The sequence below is a fragment of the Vicia villosa genome, linkage group LG1 (assembly GCF_029867415.1).
Source record: "Vicia villosa cultivar HV-30 ecotype Madison, WI linkage group LG1, Vvil1.0, whole genome shotgun sequence".
Classification (NCBI taxonomy): domain Eukaryota; kingdom Viridiplantae; phylum Streptophyta; class Magnoliopsida; order Fabales; family Fabaceae; genus Vicia; species Vicia villosa.
The window spans coordinates 222,770,628-222,791,356 of record NC_081180.1 but is presented as its reverse complement, the minus strand read 5'-3'; the positions used below and the strand labels follow the sequence as shown (position 1 = coordinate 222,791,356).

At 37.2% G+C, this 20,729-nt stretch overlaps 2 protein-coding genes across 2 annotated transcripts; both read left to right on the top strand.

The window, feature by feature from the left end:
* The first annotated feature begins 12,384 nt into the window (after positions 1-12,384).
* LOC131644896 (pyruvate decarboxylase 1-like) lies at positions 12,385-15,525 on the top strand. Its single transcript, XM_058915507.1, has 6 exons — positions 12,385-12,993; positions 13,202-13,365; positions 13,897-14,458; positions 14,535-14,623; positions 14,708-14,825; positions 14,929-15,525. The coding sequence occupies exons 1-6, from the start codon at positions 12,508-12,510 to the stop codon at positions 15,286-15,288; spliced, it is 1,779 nt and encodes a 592-aa protein (XP_058771490.1). The 5' UTR covers positions 12,385-12,507; the 3' UTR covers positions 15,289-15,525.
* A 3,525-nt stretch (positions 15,526-19,050) lies between these two features.
* On the top strand, positions 19,051-19,914 carry LOC131595515 (uncharacterized). The gene is made up of 2 exons (XM_058867875.1): positions 19,051-19,193; positions 19,275-19,914. Exons 1-2 carry the CDS (start codon positions 19,051-19,053, stop codon positions 19,912-19,914), a joined length of 783 nt encoding a protein of 260 aa, XP_058723858.1.
* The last annotated feature ends 815 nt before the right edge of the window (positions 19,915-20,729 follow it).

The following is a 20,729-nucleotide window of genomic DNA, read 5'->3' as shown; positions in this document are numbered from 1 at the left end:
GAAAGTGGTTCATAGTCATGTTAGAATCTTGTACAAGCAAGGAAGACTTATCTTGTAGGTATGTAACTCAAGTTTGAACCATTCAATTGATGTTACTAACCTTATGTGATTTGATGATGTATGTTTTTGAGCTAGCTTTGTTCGAGGACAAACAAAGATCAAAGTTGGGGAGAGTTGTTAGAATCCCATTTGTGCATATTTTGTATATAAGTTTTGTGGTATTTCTTAAACTCTTGTGCCAAATTTGATTACCTTTTGATATATTAGTATGTAAATAAATAACTTTGTGCTTATTTTCTAAATTAAGTTAGTTTATTAACTCTTGTAATGTTTTCTTTAGGTTTTAACAACTTTTGGGCAAGATGGAATGAGAAGAATGATCAAAACAAGCTTGCAATGAGGGTGGATTACAAAAAGAAGGAGTTTTGTGCAAGAAGGTCCGCTCAGCGGAGTCCAAGCGGACCCAGGCATAGATTTTTCCACCAGCAAGTCCGCTCAGCGGAGTTGAAGCGGACATGGGCAGGGACGAGCAACAAAGTTGGCTCCGCTCAGCGGACCTTAAAGACAAATTAGATATTTTGGCTGCTCCGCTCAGCGGACCTGCTCCGCTCAGCGGACCTACTTTTTCAACTTTTGTTCTTGGCCACATAAAATTGATGATTAAGGAGATTAGGATAGTTCTTATCATAACATACACTTGGAGAAAAAGCTAGGGCAAGAGAAGAAGAGAAAAACCATTTTCCTTAAGAGAAAATCAAGATTTCTAAACATCTTTCTTTGATCTTCTTGAGTTTGATGTCACTAAATCTTGGTTTGTTGCTTGTTGGTGAAGCTTCCATGGATATGGAGGGCTAATATTCATCTTGTGTCAAGATTAGAGGTAGTTAGTTTGTAAATATGTAATTTCTTTGATCTATTATGTATGAACTGTGAATACAAGATTACACTCAAAGATGTTTTTGATTTATGGCAAACTCAAATGAGCATCCAACTCAACACAAGCTGAACAAGGAAAATGCAGAAAATCAGCAGTTAGGTCGACCTACTGTCAACCCAGGTCGACCTAAAATGATCAAAAATACATATACTGCTGCTAGGTCGACCTACATAACAACTAGGTCGACCTAATCTGAGAAAATGTCCCCAGAATGCATTTGAAGAGGATTCTGGTCGACCTACTCCTTAAACAGGTCGACCTAACTGGGAGCAAAATTCTGCAAGCTCTGCTAGGTCGACCTAAGCACTACAAGAGGTCGACCTAACTGATCAAGAATGCCAAAAATTTTGTTTCTCTCATCTCCAACTGTTAAGCTATCATATATATTGTCCAAGGGTAATTATTCAAGGTAACACCAACGACTGAAAGATACACAAACGCTTCTCATCTTCGTTCTTCATCATCTCCAACACAATTACACATAATCATTCTTGCGTTGCGGGTTAGTGATGAGTTCGATAACGTCCATGGAACGGAATTGAAGATTCCTAGTGGGTGAAGGTTTGTGGGGTTTGTTGGTGAATAAAATCTGCGGGTTTTGTCCTCCACGACGGGTGGTTCTTGGGGGTTTTTATCAAGAGGCGTTCATTGAGGATTCGGCTGAGTGTAACGATTGAGGAACGGGGAGTTCAAGGAATCAAGACACTGCAGAAGGGAATCAAAGTGAAGCTCTTGGATAACCTTGATCTTGCTCAAGATTAAGGGGGAAGAAGATTCAAAGGATCGACATAATTGGTTTATCGTTTATCGCTTTGTTATCTTCTTTGTATATACTACTTTCAACATTAATGAAAGATTACCCAATTTCAATTTGGAATTGGGGGCAGACGTAGTCGTAGCGAGGACGATCGACGAACTGCCTAAACAAATATCGTGTTCTTGTCGCTTTTACTTTTTCATTTACATTCTGTTCATATTTGGTTATAATAGCAAATTGATCAACGATTCGAGTGTTAAGATTGTGAACTAAGATCGTACATAAACATCACAATCCATCACACATTGAATTACCTTCAATTTGATCATTATCACCAAGTGTTTGTATATTTGTTTCTATCACTCTTACTGCATTGCAAACATTGTCCATCATACAAAAAGTTAATCTGATTTTCAATAAGAGAAACGCCTTGATTCTGTAACATATACTCTTATCATTTACCTCAAGTCTTTGACTGGTTTTTTAAACACATATATAATCGTTTCGATAGTGGTTCGGAATAGACGCGAGTCGATTCAGTATCACTTCCGCTGAAAAGTCGTTTAAATCCGTAAAACTGTGAACGATCTATTCACCCCCCCTCTAGATCCTAAGGCCAGCGTCTAACAAGTGGCATCAAGAGCTCTGGTTTATTCCGTGCTACGTGAAACACTTATTGGAAAGATGGCTTCCGGACCTAAAGGGGCTCATAATAGAGCTCCAGTTTTCAACGGCTAAAACTACGGCTATTGGAAGGATTGTATGTGTGTCCATATCAATGCAATTGATAGGAACATCTGGACAGCTATTGTCAATGGTCCATTTCAGATCACCATGACAAATGCAGCTGGTGCAGTTGTTCCAAAACCAGAAAATACTTGGGATGCTAAAGATGAAAAGAGATATGCATACGATTGGAAAGCGAGAAACATTCTAATCTCAGCTCTAGGAGTTGATGAATACTATCGCGTTTCCCATTGTAGATCAGCTAAAGCTATGTGGGACACATTGCAAGTTGCCCACGAGGGAACGGATGATGTCAAACTAGCTAGGATCAATACGTTAACTCAAGAGTTCGAACTCTTCCACATGGAAGATGGTGAATCCATCGAAAACATGCAGAAGAGATTCGTTCATCTGAAAAATCGGTTAAATTCTCTTGATAGACCTGTTTCCAATGCAGTTGCTACTAACAAAATCTTAAGATGTCTGAACAGGGAATGGCAACCCAAAGTTACAGCAATAAAGGAAGCAAATCATCTAAACACTTTAGACATCACAACTCTATTTGGTAAACTAGAGGAACATGAACAGCACCTTAAATGCCTTGACATGCATGAGAAAAGGACAAAGAAAGAAAAGAACATGGAGAAAGAGGTAGAGAAGAAGTCAATAGCTCTAAAAGCTTCGAGCTCCAAGACCTCAAAACGAGAGCCAAAGGATAGTGACATAAGTGATGACGAAGACTCCGATGATGAGGAAATGGGACTGTTTGTGCGAAGATACAACAAATATCTAAAGAAAAATGGAGCAAAACATTCTGACAAAGGCTTGATCAACTATAGAAAGCAATCAAACATGTTCAAACAAGATGACGACAACAAGGGAAAAATCAAAGGTCTTTGCTTCAATTGTGGGAAAGCCGGTCACTACAAACCGGATTGTCCATACCTTAAGAAAGAGAAGGAGAAGAACCAAAGCAAAGGTCATAACAAATCTAAAAGAGCCTACATAGCATGGGAAAGTGATTCATCTAGTGAAAGCTCATCAAGCGATGAAGAAGAATCAGCAAATCTTTGTTTCATGGCTCATCAAAACAAGAAAAAGAAAGCTGTAAGTCATCTTAAACCTGAACTCGTAGATAAGGTATCTCATTCTCAACTAAAACTTGCCTTTGAAGAATTACATAGAGATGCAATTAAAGCTTTCAAACTTTTGGCCTCAAATAAGAAAATATTTTCATATCTTGAATCAAAAGTTGAGAAAACCGAAAAGGATATGGAAGCTTTAAAACAATCTATGCTAGACATTCAAAAGGACAAAGTTGAAATAGATCCTACATCATGGTTTGGTTGTGAGACATGTCACATTTGGCAAAAAGAAGTAAGAGATCTAAAAGCCAAGTTAGACAAGGCTCTACAACCAAAAGTGACTTTTTCGGTTGATTCAAATAAGTTCAAAAGATCGTATACTCCTTTATATAGTAAATACACTTTTGTACCAAAAGTATCAACTAGCAAAACTTCATATTCTCATCATATTACCTGTCATTATTGTTGCAAAAAGGGACATACCATTGAAAAATGCAAATTTAGGGGAATTTTAGTTTCTAAAGGAGTATTTCAATGGTTGCCTAAGTGCAACAATTTGTGTACTCACTGTCCAGGACCCAATGAAGATTGGGGACCTTCCACTCTAATTTAATTTTGCAGGAAAAGTGTCTTGACATCGCCGAAAGGTGGTGGTTCCTTGACAGCTGGTGCTCAAGACACATAAAGAAAGACATACCTCTCTTGGTATGTCATCTATAAAGACAGATTGAAGAACCATACTTGGCAGAGGAATGTAGGTAACCTGGCCATCACAAATAGAGAATTTAAACCTATTCTTAGAATAATATTGTTTGGGACTATGTCCCGCATCCGGGAGAACATCAAGTAATCAATACTAGATGAGTTTTTCGCAAAAATCAACCTGTGAAACATTCCATCAAAACAATTCATCATCAAATCTAGGAGTATGGCACACTGACAAGAAGACTCCACACAATGATGACAAAACACCTACATATTGAGAAAGCGGTAACATGTTTATTGTTCACTTCCAAAAATTTTATTGATGCTATAATATGCTATCAATTAACATGCTTATAGTGACTTCATGTGTTCTTATCTACTCTTCTCAAATACTTATGTATATGTGTTCATCATTTTCATTCATAACATACAATGTTTGTGCATTCAAGCAAATGACAAAACAAAAATACATCAAATAGAAACATTTCTAAGGCATTTTCATCATTTAAGGAAACTTAGGTCGACCTACTCTGTATTTGAGTCGACCTACATAAGAAGCTTCTTTACAGAAACTAAAAAGGTCCAGTTGCGTCGACCTACTCACAATTTAGGTCGACCTAAATTGGTCATTTTTGTTTGTTACTTCTGTTAGGTCGACCCAGCCTCACTTTAGGTCGACCTACTGCTGTCATTTTTCCAGATTTGGGTCTGTTAGGTCGACCCGACCCACTCTCATTCATTCAAAACATTCCATCTTTTCATCCCCTCTCATTCTCATCACATTTGGTACGGCTAACCCTAACTCCTCAAACTCAAAACTGTTCAAAATCATCCTTCTTACACAAAATCATCAACAACTATGCCTCCAAAATCAAGAAAGGGAAAGGAAGTTGCATCTGGATCATCCTCACAACCGGTAAGTGCTGTAGCCCTTGTTCACCCTGATTGTAGAGATAATTTTGAAAAATGGCAAATGAAAAGGAAGGTAGTGAAGCAGTATATCTTCAATCAACATGTTGCTAAAAATATGCATATTCCTGAAGTTGTGAGTCTTATTGAGCATCAAAATGTTCATCCCCTTTTGGAATGTGCCACACCATACTGTGAGAACACTGTTAGGGCATTCTATGCAGGGTTCACAAGAGAGGCAGGCTGTAATTTTAGGTTTAAGATGGGGTCAAGATCTCATATCGTTGACAAACGTGCTTGGATTAGTATCTTTGGTCTCAACATTGTAGGCGATGAATTACGTATAGAAGACGGGGACGTACCGGGAATCTATGATCATGTGGCCTACATGAAGTCTATCCTCAAAGATCCTTCCGTCTTTGACAAACCTAATGAAACAATAACAGCCGGTCACCTGAAGAGAGATCCTAGGCTTCTAAATTGGGTCATCTCAAGAGTCATTCGACCACGAGCAGGCGGATTTTCCAGAATTGAAAGGAATGAAATTGTGTTGATGTACTTGATCCAAAACAGAACACGTGTGCACTGGCCACACTTTCTAACTGCTAAGTTTGAGGAAGTAAAGCAGAAGACTACTGCTCTTTGCTATGGCTCGATCATACAAACAATTGTGAACCATTTCGGCATGAAGCTCGATGGATTATCATACATTAACATGAAACAGAACCAGGACTTTTCCCAAACAACCTTAACCCTCATGGGATATCATTGGGATCCAAATAGGGGAACCTATTATCTCATTCAAAAGGGGACCGGAAAAATCATCTACAACTATGATGATCCTACAGAATTTGGTCACACTGCAGAAAATGAAGAAGAAGGAAATGATCAAGAAATAGCAAATGATGAGGATCATACCATGGAAGACGCAGCTCATGACACGGATGCAAATTGGAGATATGTTCCGCCACAACAAGAAGATATCCCTTGGGGATACACAGCTCCACCTCCTCCTGATCAATCCAACATAATATCTATGCTTGAAGCTATGCAACTTCAACAACAGCAGAACTTTGAAACTCAACAGCTTCAATTTCAAACAATGCAGCAGCTTCAACAAGATAGATATGAGGAACAACAACGTCAATATCAATCGTTGTACGACTTGGTTCAGGAACAAAAGAACGATTTTGAGACGTTTGCATCCAACTCCGTATTGAGGTAGAATCAGTTTGAGGAAACGGCATTGCATCGCCATGCTAACATAAGCCAAAGCTTCAACACTCTCAATATGTCTGTGCTGGATCTGTTGGAACAGGTTGAAGAAGATAGACCTCATACATTTCAAAGAGGAAGAGGAAGAAGGGGCAGGCGTTAGGACGCATTGTTTATCATATCATCATTTCATTGCATTTCATATCATTAAGCCTTCTGTTAAAAACGTTATATGATGTAGTACTCTTTGTTTTCTTTTATTAATCTCTTGGACTACTATGTATGTTGTTGGTTTTCTTTAAAAACATGTTCAGTTCTTATGATTTCACCATTTACATGTTATCTATCTCTATGACTACCGGTATTCTTTATTTCTCTTGTTACTCTCCTACTCTGTTTCCTTGTTTCTCTTTTTGATGTTGTCAAAGGGGGAGATAGATGCAATAGATGCTGAGTGTACGGGGGAGCTTTGTGAAGAGATTGCTTGGTTGAGAGAGTGCTTGGTTGAGAGATAGATGCTGGATGTACGGGGGAGCCTTGTTGAGTCTTCATCACTTACTACCAAAGCTTTTGACTATTGGTTTGCCATCATCAAAAAGGGGGAGTATGTGAATACAAGATTACACTCAAAGATGTTTTTGATTTATGGCAAACTCAAATGAGCATCCAACTCAACACAAGCTGAACAAGGAAAATGCAGAAAATCAGCAGTTAGGTCGACCTACTGTCAACCCAGGTCGACCTAAAATGATCAAAAATACATATACTGCTGCTAGGTCGACCTACATAACAACTAGGTCGACCTAATCTGAGAAAATGTCCCCAGAATGCATTTGAAGAGGATTCTGGTCGACCTACTCCTTAAACAGGTCGACCTAACTGGGAGCAAAATTCTGCAAGCTCTGCTAGGTCGACCTAAGCACTACAAGAGGTCGACCTAACTGATCAAGAATGCCAAAAATTTTGTTTCTCTCATCTCCAACTGTTAAGCTATCATATATATTGTCCAAGGGTAATTATTCAAGGTAACACCAACGACTGAAAGATACACAAACGCTTCTCATCTTCGTTCTTCATCATCTCCAACACAATTACACATAATCATTCTTGCGTTGCGGGTTAGTGATGAGTTCGATAACGTCCATGGAACGGAATTGAAGATTCCTAGTGGGTGAAGGTTTGTGGGGTTTGTTGGTGAATAAAATCTGCGGGTTTTGTCCTCCACGACGGGTGGTTCTTGGGGGTTTTTATCAAGAGGCGTTCATTGAGGATTCGGCTGAGTGTAACGATTGAGGAACGGGGAGTTCAAGGAATCAAGACACTGCAGAAGGGAATCAAAGTGAAGCTCTTGGATAACCTTGATCTTGCTCAAGATTAAGGGGGAAGAAGATTCAAAGGATCGACATAATTGGTTTATCGTTTATCGCTTTGTTATCTTCTTTGTATATACTACTTTCAACATTAATGAAAGATTACCCAATTTCAATTTGGAATTGGGGGCAGACGTAGTCGTAGCGAGGACGATCGACGAACTGCCTAAACAAATATCGTGTTCTTGTCGCTTTTACTTTTTCATTTACATTCTGTTCATATTTGGTTATAATAGCAAATTGATCAACGATTCGAGTGTTAAGATTGTGAACTAAGATCGTACATAAACATCACAATCCATCACACATTGAATTACCTTCAATTTGATCATTATCACCAAGTGTTTGTATATTTGTTTCTATCACTCTTACTGCATTGCAAACATTGTCCATCATACAAAAAGTTAATCTGATTTTCAATAAGAGAAACGCCTTGATTCTGCAACATATACTCTTATCATTTACCTCAAGTCTTTGACTGGTTTTTTAAACACATATATAATCGTTTCGATAGTGGTTTGGAATAGACGCGAGTCGATTCAGTATCACTTCCGCTGAAAAGTCGTTTAAATCCGTAAAACTGTGAACGATCTATTCACCCCCCCTCTAGATCCTAAGGCCAGCGTCTAACAAGTGGCATCAAGAGCTCTGGTTTATTCCGTGCTACGTGAAACACTTATTGGAAAGATGGCTTCCGGACCTAAAGGGGCTCATAAGTTATTGTCTTTAATTTCTTTTCATGCTATTTATCTTTCATGACACTAAAAACATCCAGAACCTTAACTCAAAATACACTAAGCTGTAGAACGGCGATAATATCGCATCAATCCCTGAGGAGACGATACTAAAAATACTTATCCTATACATTTCTAACACAAACCTATGCCATAATAAACATTTACCTCGGTATTTTAAAAACCGAGGTGGTAAATCATTAATTTTCTTGACGCCCTTCGTTACCTCGATTATTTTGCGAGGTAAAATACATTTCGTGTCTGACGTTAGACGCACTTTTTGTAGTAGTGAAATTAGGTCAATTCAAAATTGAGTCACAAGCGATTAGGATAGTGCCTTAATGTGCAACGACTATATATATTTTCCTTCCTTTTTTGAACTTACAATAGATTATATTTCAAACGTCTAATATATTAGAAACATCTACCAATCGATTAGGTTGTCATAAAATCCATTTATTTAAAATTTCTTTTTGATCCAACCTCTATCCTATAAAAAGAGGTCTCTTTCCCCATTTCATTTCATCTATAATCGTGTTTTGACAGAACTCACTCTCTCCCTCTCTTTTTCTATCTACAATTCTTTTTTACTTTCTCTCACTAATACTCTATTCCTAGTGCCTTTGTGAGAAAATTCCTTTTGTGTGAGAGTTAAAGCATAATCTTGGAACAGTAGCATTGTAAAGTTCACCAAGGAACCTTTGTTGAACATAATATCCATTTAGGGTTTTTTTTTGTTTGGGTTAGAAGCTAAACCCCTAAAAGCTTTATTTTGGTGATTGTAGATCAAACTCGTGTTTGGGTTCGAGATCATCTAGTGGTTAAATCTCTTTAGGTTCTTGGTCAGCCCATGGTAAAAACCAAGATTAGGTTAAATTCTGAACTATGGGAAACAATAGTAATGGTCCCGTTCTTGTAAAATACGTTTATAATACCTCCCGGAAGCAAACTTGTGAGGTCGCAACTGAATATGTTAGACTGGTTTCTCTAGGGATTCGAGTCACACAATAACCGTATGCGTGAGCTCAAGATGAAAACATATCTTGCTTATCCCTCGATTGGGAGCTCTATTTTTACCTCCAGAATGATGAACCGTCGCATTAACGAAGCGACCATTGGGATCCCTCAATAATGGGCAACTATCGTAACTTCCGTCGTCCTCCATTTAAGAAGAATAACGCTTGTAACGGCCCAAGCGTATCTCGAATTCGTAACTGGTTGCCGAGGTGGAAAGTAGGGAACCCCTCCTAGCAAAGTTTTCCAAAATCACTTTTTTTTCTTCTGAACCACACAGTTCACCCCCTTTGTGTGTGAAGTCTTAAGTCCAACACCAATCACTTTCTTTATTGGTACATGAGAGAAGAATGGCTATGGTATGATATACTTATTCTAGTATTTGTCTTTTTCGAGTATTTAAAGGTGTGAAGCTATCCACTGGTCTCCGTGTTAGTTTGAATGTGTTCCTATCTCAGATGGGCTGAAATGTATGGATTCCTCTGAGCATTCGATGATTCAGGTTTCCTGATATTATATTATTTTGCATCTCTCGCTCTCTTTCAATATTACTCTCCTTTCCTTTCACGTAGACTTTTGCCTTTGTCATGTTCTCATCCATTGAGTCTACCGACTTCTATGTGAGTGACTCATTGAGTTATCCCTTCTTGAGGCCATTTTGGAAAGTCCCACACGAACATGTCTTGACTAGGATGAATCACGTTAATAGTTGTTTCGTTAAAACAGGAAAAATATTCGCTCAATGATTCACCATTTCCCAGACGAACATTAAATATACTAGTGATCCATACTCTTTTATGCTTGCTCATTGAGAATTGATGAATTAACCTCCTAGTGAGATCCTAGTAGCTGATTATAGATAATCTAGACAAGTTCATGTACCATCTCGGGGTAGACTCTTTGAGTGTGTGCGCCAAAAGTTTGAATTTTAGAGAATATGTTGCCCTGACTATGGTCATTTGGGTATTTAGGATTGTGACCTATTCTTTGGGATCACGTTTTCCTTCAAAGGGTATTAGTGAAGATGATTTGAATCCTTCAAGGATAGTCGCCACCTAGATATTAAAATATAGAGGTGGAAGATTAAGAAATTGTTTTCCTCCTCCTCCACTATGGGCTATTGACGCCTTTGTTGTAAATTTTGTACGTCTCCTTACAAAGCTTCATTATGCTGCCTCAATTCCTCCATAACGACCAATTTTTTTGTTATGATACACTAATCATCATTGAATTACAAAGCTCTTTTTATGAGATGGACACTGTTGACTAAGTTAGTTTTACGGGGGCCACACAATGGATGCCAAATGTATTGATAAAAAGTACACTTTGTATCTTATTTGATAGTACTACCAACCAAGCATTAGTTTAAGTAACTGTCTAAAATTGTCTGTCCCTTTCTTCCTCGCGTCCTTCCCCTTTTAAAGCTCCATAGAAATAAATACCATTTATATTGCCTCGATGTTAATCAATTTCATTGCTTTTCATCTGATTATAACCCTTATTACAGTTTTGACGACTATTCATTGTTCTCCCTTACACGTGCTTCATCAAGGTTATTTAACTAATAAACTCTTCCTATACTTATTGTAAGTGCTAACCGTGGCTATGGATAAGCTATCGATACCAGGCTTATACCCCGACATGTCCTCGTACCGATCACGAGATCGTTCAAACTCACACTAATCCAACTTCCTAGCCCTCTAGTTCTTTTCTCTGCCATTCTTTTTTCGACCTTTGTGTATGTATTTCAGAGCTCGACCATCACAAATGGTTTAATAGAAGTTGGTATAAGCATACCAGTACATAACACCCTAAGCACAAAGCCTATAAAAGTGAACTGCTTTAGCTCAAAAGAAAACACAGCCTATAAGATCAGACATATTAAAGTTAATATACACATACTGATACAATAATATTTAACCAATTTCCAACATTAAAACCTACACTTTATTTATATGATTTTGTTTTGTTGGTCAAAATCTAAGAATGTGGATCTTATGTTGTTTCCTTGACTTTTTTTTAGATGTTTATTACATTTATCTTTTATTTTTTTACAAATAAAAATGGTATTTTTTTATATTTTTTATTTTTCAAACAATTATAATATTACTTCTTTTATTAAATTATTATACATATTACATATAATCTAATATAAAAAATAATTTATTAAATTAATTTTAAAATTTATAAAATAAACTGATCAAAATTGTGGATTTAAAACATATGATCCAAAATCTAAAAATAAATAAAAAATAGGGTCCAAAATCCAAAAATTAATAACACGGCAATCAAAATTATAAACTAAAAAAAAACAAAATCTAGAAATTAGGGGAACAACATATTAAAACTAGTCTATCTTGACAGACTGAAAAGACGACATTCGGAAAATACCGAATTTAATTTTTGACAGAAATAATGCTTGGCAAGTACACGTGCCTCCGTAGTAAAGGCAGATTAGTATATCTACTATATTGATTGGAATCGGTGCGAAAAAAAGTCCTATATTAAAATCAGCGCAACTGAAGGCGGTGGCAACTAATCACTAGCCGTGTCTAGATTTCAAAACCAGCTATAAAAAACCTCTGTTTTCTCCACACACACAATAAAAAAAGGTTGAAAATTCAAAGGATTATTCCTACATAACACAATTTTTCAATCAAATCGTCAAAAACCGGGCCATCCCAAAATATACTAATAAAAAAACCAACTAAACAACTGTTACTACTATTAGAAAAACTAACTAAACCATCAAAGAAAAGCAAAACCACCACTGTTCCAAAGTTCCAATAATATTCAATTCATGGACACCGAATGGAATAATATATTAAACTACACTATTCTTGCCACTGTATTAAATTTTTTTGTTAACATAAAAACAAAACACATGTTGCTGCATAATTGTTTTCTTTAACACCAAGCCACAGCACATAGTTTTTTCCACTTTCCAAAACCATCCAAAGTAACCATATTTAAACCCCTTCATAAACCTCTTCTCTTCACAATCACAATTACTATTAATTCAATCAACAAAATTACAACACATTAATCAAACTCAATGGAAACTCAAACTCAAACTCCAAACGGCTCAACTGCTTCTCCAACTTCGGCTCCGGCTATCCCGCTCCGTCCTTCCGCATGCGACGGCACGATGGGCCGCCACTTAGCTCGGAGACTAGTTGAGATCGGCGTCCGCGACGTCTTCTCTGTTCCCGGCGACTTCAATTTAACTCTACTCGATCACCTGATCGCCGAGCCGGAGCTTAATCTAGTTGGCTGCTGTAACGAGCTTAACGCTGGTTATGCTGCTGACGGTTACGCGCGTGCTAAAGGAGTTGGCGCGTGTGTTGTTACTTTTACGGTTGGTGGACTTAGTATCCTCAACGCCATTGCCGGAGCTTACAGTGAGAATCTTCCGGTGATTTGTATTGTTGGAGGACCTAATTCTAATGACTATGGTACTAACAGAATTCTTCATCATACTATTGGATTGCCGGATTTCTCTCAGGAGCTTCAGTGCTTTCAGACGATCACATGTTTTCAGGTGAGTGATCAGTGTAGCACACTCATTCTAGAAACACGAAACCGACACTAACACGTCCACACTGATAATAATTTGAAAATAGTTTCAGACACCGACACTGTAGTGTACACAGTGTCGGTGTACGTGCTTTATAGGTTATTTTTGTTTTTGATTTTGATTTTTGAGAGTTGTTTTTGTTGATGATGTTGTTGTGGTTTGAATTTTTCAGGCTGTGGTGAATAATTTGGATGATGCACATGAACTTATTGATACTGCAATTTCTACTGCTTTGAAAGAAAGCAAGCCTGTTTATATAAGTATAGGTTGTAATCTTCCTGGAATTCCTCATCCGACTTTTGCTAGGGACCCTGTTCCATTTTTCCTTGCACCAAGGTATGTATTCTGATCTACCAAGTATAGTCACGGACACCTGACACAATACTGACACTAACATGTCGACATCGATTGTAATTTGAGAAAACTTGATGAATTAAATGTAATCATAAGGATTGGTGTTGCTTCAGTGTCCGACCTTGACATAAACACTTTTTTTTAGAGGTGTCTACAGAGATTTGGATTTTGGATTACTAATCAATCACTCCTTTTTATATTTTTGAAGTTTCTGTTATTTGTTTTGCTAATGAGTATGATCCTTTTAGAAAGCATGATTATTGCTAGTGATAGGAAAAACCCAATGAAGCTTTTTAATTATAATTAAGCTCATTTTTTATTTGAGTGGTCAAGTTGAGTTACTTATTTTAGTATTTGTCTGCGAGCTCAGTGGTATGAGTTTGATTTTATAACATCGAGGGACTAAACTCAAATTCCCTGGAAGATATTAGTTAAACTTGTTCTGTTCTTGTATTTATATTTGGCATTAGTATTAAGTTAAAGATATTTACATATGTTTAAAATTCTGTGCAGGGTAAGCAATCAAGCAGGGTTAGAAGCGGCCGTGGAAGAAGCAGCTGCATTTCTGAACAAAGCTGTGAAGCCAGTTATTGTGGGTGGTCCAAAACTAAGGGTTGCAAAAGCACAAAAGGCTTTCATGGAGTTTGCAGAAGCAAGTGGATATCCAATAGCTGTTATGCCCTCTGGTAAAGGACTTGTACCAGAAAACCATCCACATTTCATCGGAACATACTGGGGCGCTGTCAGTACTAGCTATTGTGGGGAGATAGTCGAGTCTGCTGATGCATATGTTTTCGTCGGTCCCATCTTCAACGACTATAGCTCCGTTGGATACTCATTGTTGATCAAGAAGGAGAAATCCTTAATAGTACAGCCTAATCGGGTGACTATTGGCAACGGTCTTTCGCTGGGCTGGGTTTTCATGGCTGATTTCTTAACTGCATTAGCTAAAAAGGTGAAGAATAACACCACAGCTATGGAGAATTACCGTCGTATCTATGTTCCGTCAGGCATTCCTCTTAAGCGAGAGAAGGATGAACCTCTTCGAGTTAATGTTCTATTCAAGCACATCCAGGTAATTTCTATTTCTAGATCGAGTTATTCTTCGGATAATATCTCCATTTTGCTCAGCAGTTAAATTTGTTGAACAGGCGCTAATTAGTGGAGATACTGCTGTAATAGCTGAAACCGGAGATTCATGGTTTAACTGTCAGAAGCTTCGTCTTCCTGAGAATTGCGGGTAAGTCTTTCACAATTTCCACAGGAGTAATATGATATTCACAATTTTAAACTAACATTGTCGCGTTTGGATTCCATCTTTCAGTTATGAATTCCAGATGCAGTATGGATCAATCGGTTGGTCAGTTGGTGCTACTCTTGGATATGCACAGGCTGCAAAAGATAAGCGTGTCATCGCTTGCATCGGTGATGGAAGTTTTCAGGTTAGAAACATTATAAGAAAATAAAACTTCCTATTCATAACATTAATGTTAGGTTTCAACAGCAAGTAAACCTGTTCATTAATTTGTTTTCGGTCTAATTTAGGTGACAGCACAAGATATTTCAACAATGATCCGGTGTGGACAAAGAAGCATCATCTTCCTGATAAACAACGGAGGTTATACAATTGAAGTTGAGATACACGATGGCCCGTATAACGTGATCAAGAATTGGGACTATACCGCCTTTGTGAATGCGATCCATAACGGACAAGGGAAATGCTGGACTGCCAAGGTACGTACGGAGGAAGAATTGACAGAAGCAATTGCAACAGCTACTGGAGCAGAGAAAGACTCACTATGTTTTATAGAAGTTTTTGCACATAAGGATGATACCAGCAAAGAGTTGCTAGAATGGGGATCTCGTGTTGCTGCTGCCAACGGTCGTCCTCCTAATCCTCAGTAGAAAATCAATTCATAATATTGTATTGTTGTAAACAAAGATTATAATCTGTGTACTTTGGTGTACTAGATTTGCTGTTGAGGATAAATGCGACAAAAGTGAAAATAAGTTGGAATAAAAGCTCGTTTGTTGAGCTTTGTTGAAATTATGAACTGGTGTAGCTTTACTCATAGCATTGATGACATTTTGTTGTATGTAACACTTTGAATTATTATGAAGATATACAAATGAATCGTAGTATATGCATGTGCATCTAAATTGAAAATTTTATTTATCCATATGCCACGTGTTAAGTGTTCAAATGTTTTACACGAGTAGTATATTGTGTAAAAATAAAATAAAATAAATAGTGAGTAAAAGTTATCATATCCACGCTTGTTGTAATTCCTACTACTAAAAAAACTCATACTTAAATTTAAGAAAGAAAAATGAAATAATATAAATGAAATTTAGGAAAGCAAAATGAAATAATATAAATGAAGATACGCGTAGCATATTGAATTGGATTTTGAGCAATAGTAAAATTGAATAAAAAGCAACTAATGTGTAGAATTTGATAAGAAAAATGATTAGACACCTTTAAATAATTTGTTTATTTTTATGGTAATCCTTTCTTTGTGTGGTAATCCCGTCTGTATCATTTGCTTATTGAAACTGTAAATTTAAACTTTCTCATGTCCTCGATGAACAAGTTTGAGAATTGATATATACTCTACGAAGAATTTAACAACTTTATTTGCTTTGATAATAGGCAAAATTATCCCGTGATCCTTTAAGTTATTTAATCGTAACACTTTAGTCTCTTATGTTGGTTTCGCTACAACTAAATCCTTTAAGTTGGCTAACGCCTTCAGCGTTGCCTTTGTCCAGAGATTATGTTCCAAAAAACGTGATGTGGCACAAACGGTGATTAGGTGTCACTTAACTTTGCTGACTTGTCTGTTATCTCACTTAAAGGTTGAATCTTACCATTAGAGGAACAAATTTCATTTGTTAAACCCTAATCCTAAATCAGTGTGCAGAAACGTTAGAGGCGAAGACGAGAAGCAGGTCATTGAAGCTACTTGCTGAAGGTACTTGGAGAAGACGAAGGCGTAATTGTAGCTGACGAAATCGAGACACTCAGGTATGTTATCTTCTGTCTAAGTTAACGATTCATTGCATGTGATTCTGTTGTTGATTTAGGGTTTTTGTGTCATTATTAGGAAAAATGGATTCAGATATTTTTTATGTTGAAATTCATCATGGGGGATTTTTTGTTGGTGATAACTACATAGAAGGGGAAGTGGCAAGAGGTAGGTTTGATGGTGATAAATGGGGGTACTTTGAGATGTTGGGAGTTGTTAAGGAGTTAAACTATCCAGGGTGTCTTGAAATTTGGTACGACTTTGCTTGAACATTGAGGAAACTAGAAGATGACTTGAGTGCTTTAGAAGCTTTGAACTGGGCCAAAAGTAATGGAAATGTTATATACATTGTTCACCCTATTTCCCAACCTGAAGTAATTTCAGATGAACCAATTGTTCCACAACCAATTGAACTCAATGAGACACACACTGATGCCCAACCTGAAGTAGCTTTAGATGATCCATCTGATGCACAACCAGAAGTAGTTTTAGAAAATCCAATTGAGCCACAACCTGAAGTAGTTTTAGATGATCCATCTGATGCACAACCAGAAGTAGTTTTAGAAAATCCAATTGAGCCACAACCTGAAGTAGTTTTAGATGATCCAATTGAGCCACAACCTGGAGATGCTTTAGATCATCCAACTGATGCACAACCTGAACTAGTTTTAGATGTTCTAGATGATGCACAACCTGAAATAGTTCTAGAAGATCCAACTGAGCCACAACCTGAAGTAGTTTCAGAAGTTCCAACTGAGTCACAACCTGGAGATGTTTTAGATGATCCAATTGAGCCACAACCTGAAGATGTTTTAGATGACCCAACTGATGCACAACCTGAAGATCATATTGAACAACAACATGACAGTGATGATAACGCTTTAGGAGTAAGGTTTTCTGATTCAGATGATGAGATTTTAAAAGATGGAATTGATGAAGTGTTGGTAGGAGAAGGATGGTTCATTGTTGGCCAAGAAGATCAACCAATTGATGAACTCATACCAGAGGAAACACCTAAAAAAAGAAAGAGGAATACTGGAAGACCAGAGAAAAAAAAGGGTGGGAAATCAACTCAAAAAAAAAAACACCAGGTAGATCCAAGAAACAGAAGGGAAGACCTGTTAAAAAAAGCTTGGCTGAAGGAAAAACAATTGAATTTGGGTCTGAAAAATCAAGTGAGGAAGATGTGCTGGACTTTGGAGTTAGGCAAAGGAGTAATGGTAAAAAGGTATGTCATGGGTTATCAGATTCAGACTATCAAACTGAAGATATAGAAAGTGAAGATGGTATGAGTAATGATTACTCAGATGAGGGGGTAAGGGTAAGGTATACATCTTTTGTTATGCCTAAGAAGTTTAATGATTATAAGTGGGAATCGGGGAGCTTGTTTTCAACAAAGGAGGAATTCAAGGAAGCAATAGTAAGTTATGTTGTTCATAATGGTAGGAATTTGAGATATTTGAAGAATGACAAGACTAGGGTTAGAGTGGGTTGCAAGGAAGGATGTGAATGGGTGGCATTATGTTCCAAATTGCCTAATGAGGATACATGGCAATTAAAAACTTTAAAAGACAATCACACTTGTAATAGAGAGTATAATGTAAGGATGTTTAGTACTAACTGGCTAGGGAAGAAATTATACTCAACAGTTAGAATTAACCCCGATGTAAAATTGACATCTATTTGTGAAAAAGTACATGAGAAATGGAATGCAGGAATGAATAGGATGAAAGCTTATAGGGCTAGAAAACAAGCACTGAATATGGTTGAAGGGTCATTCAAAGAACAGTATTGTAGGCTTTATGACTACACACATGAGCTTCTGAGGTCTAACCCAAAAAACACCATAAAGATGAATGTCCAAGCAACTGAACAAAATCCTAGTGAAACTGAGCAACATCCAGAGGATTATGTTAGCAGACCACTACTACCAAGTTTCCATAGACTCTACATGTGCTTGGATGCTTGCAAGAAAAGTTTTAGTTTTTGCAGACCAATAATAGGTGTTGATGGATGTTTTCTCAAGGGGAATTATGGAGGTCAGATTCTTGCAGCAGTTGGCAGAGACCCTAATGATCAGATGTTGCCCATTGCATTGGCTGTAGTAGAAGCTGAGACCAAGGATTCTGTGGCATGGTTCTTTGATCTACTAGTGAATGATTTGGGAGGACCAGAAATATGCAAGAACATTACTTTCATTTCAGATCAGCAGAAGGTAACATAATTTAATTTGTTAATTTGAACTGTTTTTTTTTTTGAACACTTTACATTGTAATCTAATTTGTTTACTACATTATTAGGGGTTATTACCTGCAATAGATGAGTTGTTGCCTGGTGTTGACCAGAGGTTTTGTGTTAGACATTTGTATAGCAATTTTAGAAAAAGGTTTCCAGGCAAGCAGTTGAAAGAGTTAATGTGGAAGACAGCCAAAGCAACATATCCCCAAGCATGGGAGAGGGAAATGAAGGAGATGAGAAAGGTCAATGAGGAGGCATTTAAACATTTTCTGAAGATCCCCCTAGATACTGGAGTAAGTCACATTTCAAATACAGGACAAAAAGTGATGTGCTTGTGAACAACATGTCAGAAACCTTTAATAGTGTTATAATTGGATCAAGACAAAAACCAAGTGTAACAATGTTAGAGGAGATCAGAGGGTATCTCATGGACAGATGGGCTAGAAATAGAGCAAAAATTGAAGACTATAATGACTCTATACTTCCATGGATTAAAAAAATAATTGCAAGAAGGCAGGAATTCTCAAGATACTTCATAGCCAGGTAATTCAAACTTTTTGTACAATGTATATTAATGACATGATAATTGATATGTTAAAAATGTGTATTTGATATGCTTGTCAGGTTATTAGGTGACTTGATATACGAAGTCAGGCATACAAGTTTGAGTGGAGATAAATTCATAGTGGATCTCAAGAAATCTGAGTGCTCATGCAGGAGCTGGATGCTGACTGGAATTCCCTGCTACCATGCCATTGCTTGCATCCAAAGTAGATATGAAGACCCTTTTGAGTATATTCCTTCCTACTATAGGAAGGAGAATTACGAAAAGTGCTATGAGTCATTGATATATCCAACAAATGGAGAAAATCTATGGGAATTGATACCATATCCTAATGTTCTTCCACCCCCAACCAGAAGAGCACCTGGAAGGCCAAAGAAAATAAGGAACAAAGATGCTGATGAAAAAAGGAAGGACATAACAAATGTATCCAGAAAAGGGTTGTCAAACAAATGCTCAATTTGTGGCATTTCTGGCCATAACAAGTCATCCTGTCCTTCTGCACCAAGACAATCAACAAAAACTCAGACCCAAACAAGTCATGCCCAAACAAGTCAAGCCCAAATAAGTCAAGCCCAGACACCTACCACTGCAGTCCCAACTGTTCAATCTCAGACAACCCAGAGGGTTCAGACCAGGCAGTCTCAGGATTCCAACAATCAAACTCAACCATCTCAGAGGGTTCAGACTAGGCAATCTTAAAATGCCTCTAGCAGTTCCTAACCAACTCAGAGGGTCCAGACAAGACAATCAACACAAAATCAAGGAGTGCAAACACGTAATTCCATCACAGTTTCTCAGCTGCTTGCCATGATAAGGGCTACACAAAGACCAACAGCAGCATTTCACCCACCAACATCTCAGAGACCAAAAATGCCTTATAAGAGAAAGTCCACATAGATAGTTTGCAAGAATTCTGTTTTTTTTACCACTGATCATGTACTTTGGGAGTATGATGTATCTATGCTTATTTTGAATCTTTGGGTGTATTATGTATTTTGGAGCTATATTCTATAGCTATAAAAATATTTTGATGTACTACTAATGCTATATTATGCTGTTAAACCAGGAATTTGAATGCTATACTATTAATGTTATATTTTGTTGTTATCTTATAACATGTAGGTCCTCCTTCATTTTAGCTCGAATCAACCAGGACCTATTTCTTATTAAAATGTATCAAAGTTGTCCTTAAAATGTATCAAAGTTGTCCTTAACTATTTATTAATTGCATATGGTATTAAATTATAGAAACAAAACTTGAAGGCAGATATATCCAAAAGTAACCAAATTTGATATAATCTGCAATTGTCATCAAAAGATTACATCAAAGTACCATATTCCATGTCTTACAACTTTAACCTTAACATAAACTAAGATTACCTATTTTTAAACAACATACAAATCAACACTACAATAATCAGAATTAAACATATCATGACATAAAAAATCATCTTCAACATCTTCAGGACATTCTTCATCATCTCCTTATTGTATGTGTCATCCTTCATGAGCAT

What these genes read in the sequence shown, in the direction of transcription:
- LOC131644896 (XM_058915507.1), top strand. Translation starts at nt 12,508, where the DNA reads ATGGAAACTCAAACTCAAACTCCAAACGGCTCAACTGCTTCTCCAACT. An exon ending in CCATTTTTCCTTGCACCAAG is followed by an intron (nt 13,366 to 13,896) that starts GTATGTATTCTG and finishes AATTCTGTGCAG; the next exon opens with GGTAAGCAATCAAGCAGGGT. An exon ending in TTCTATTCAAGCACATCCAG is followed by an intron (nt 14,459 to 14,534) that starts GTAATTTCTATT and finishes TTTGTTGAACAG; the next exon opens with GCGCTAATTAGTGGAGATAC.
- LOC131595515 (XM_058867875.1), top strand. Translation starts at nt 19,051, where the DNA reads ATGTTAGAGGAGATCAGAGGGTATCTCATGGACAGATGGGCTAGAAAT. An exon ending in TCAAGATACTTCATAGCCAG is followed by an intron (nt 19,194 to 19,274) that starts GTAATTCAAACT and finishes TATGCTTGTCAG; the next exon opens with GTTATTAGGTGACTTGATAT.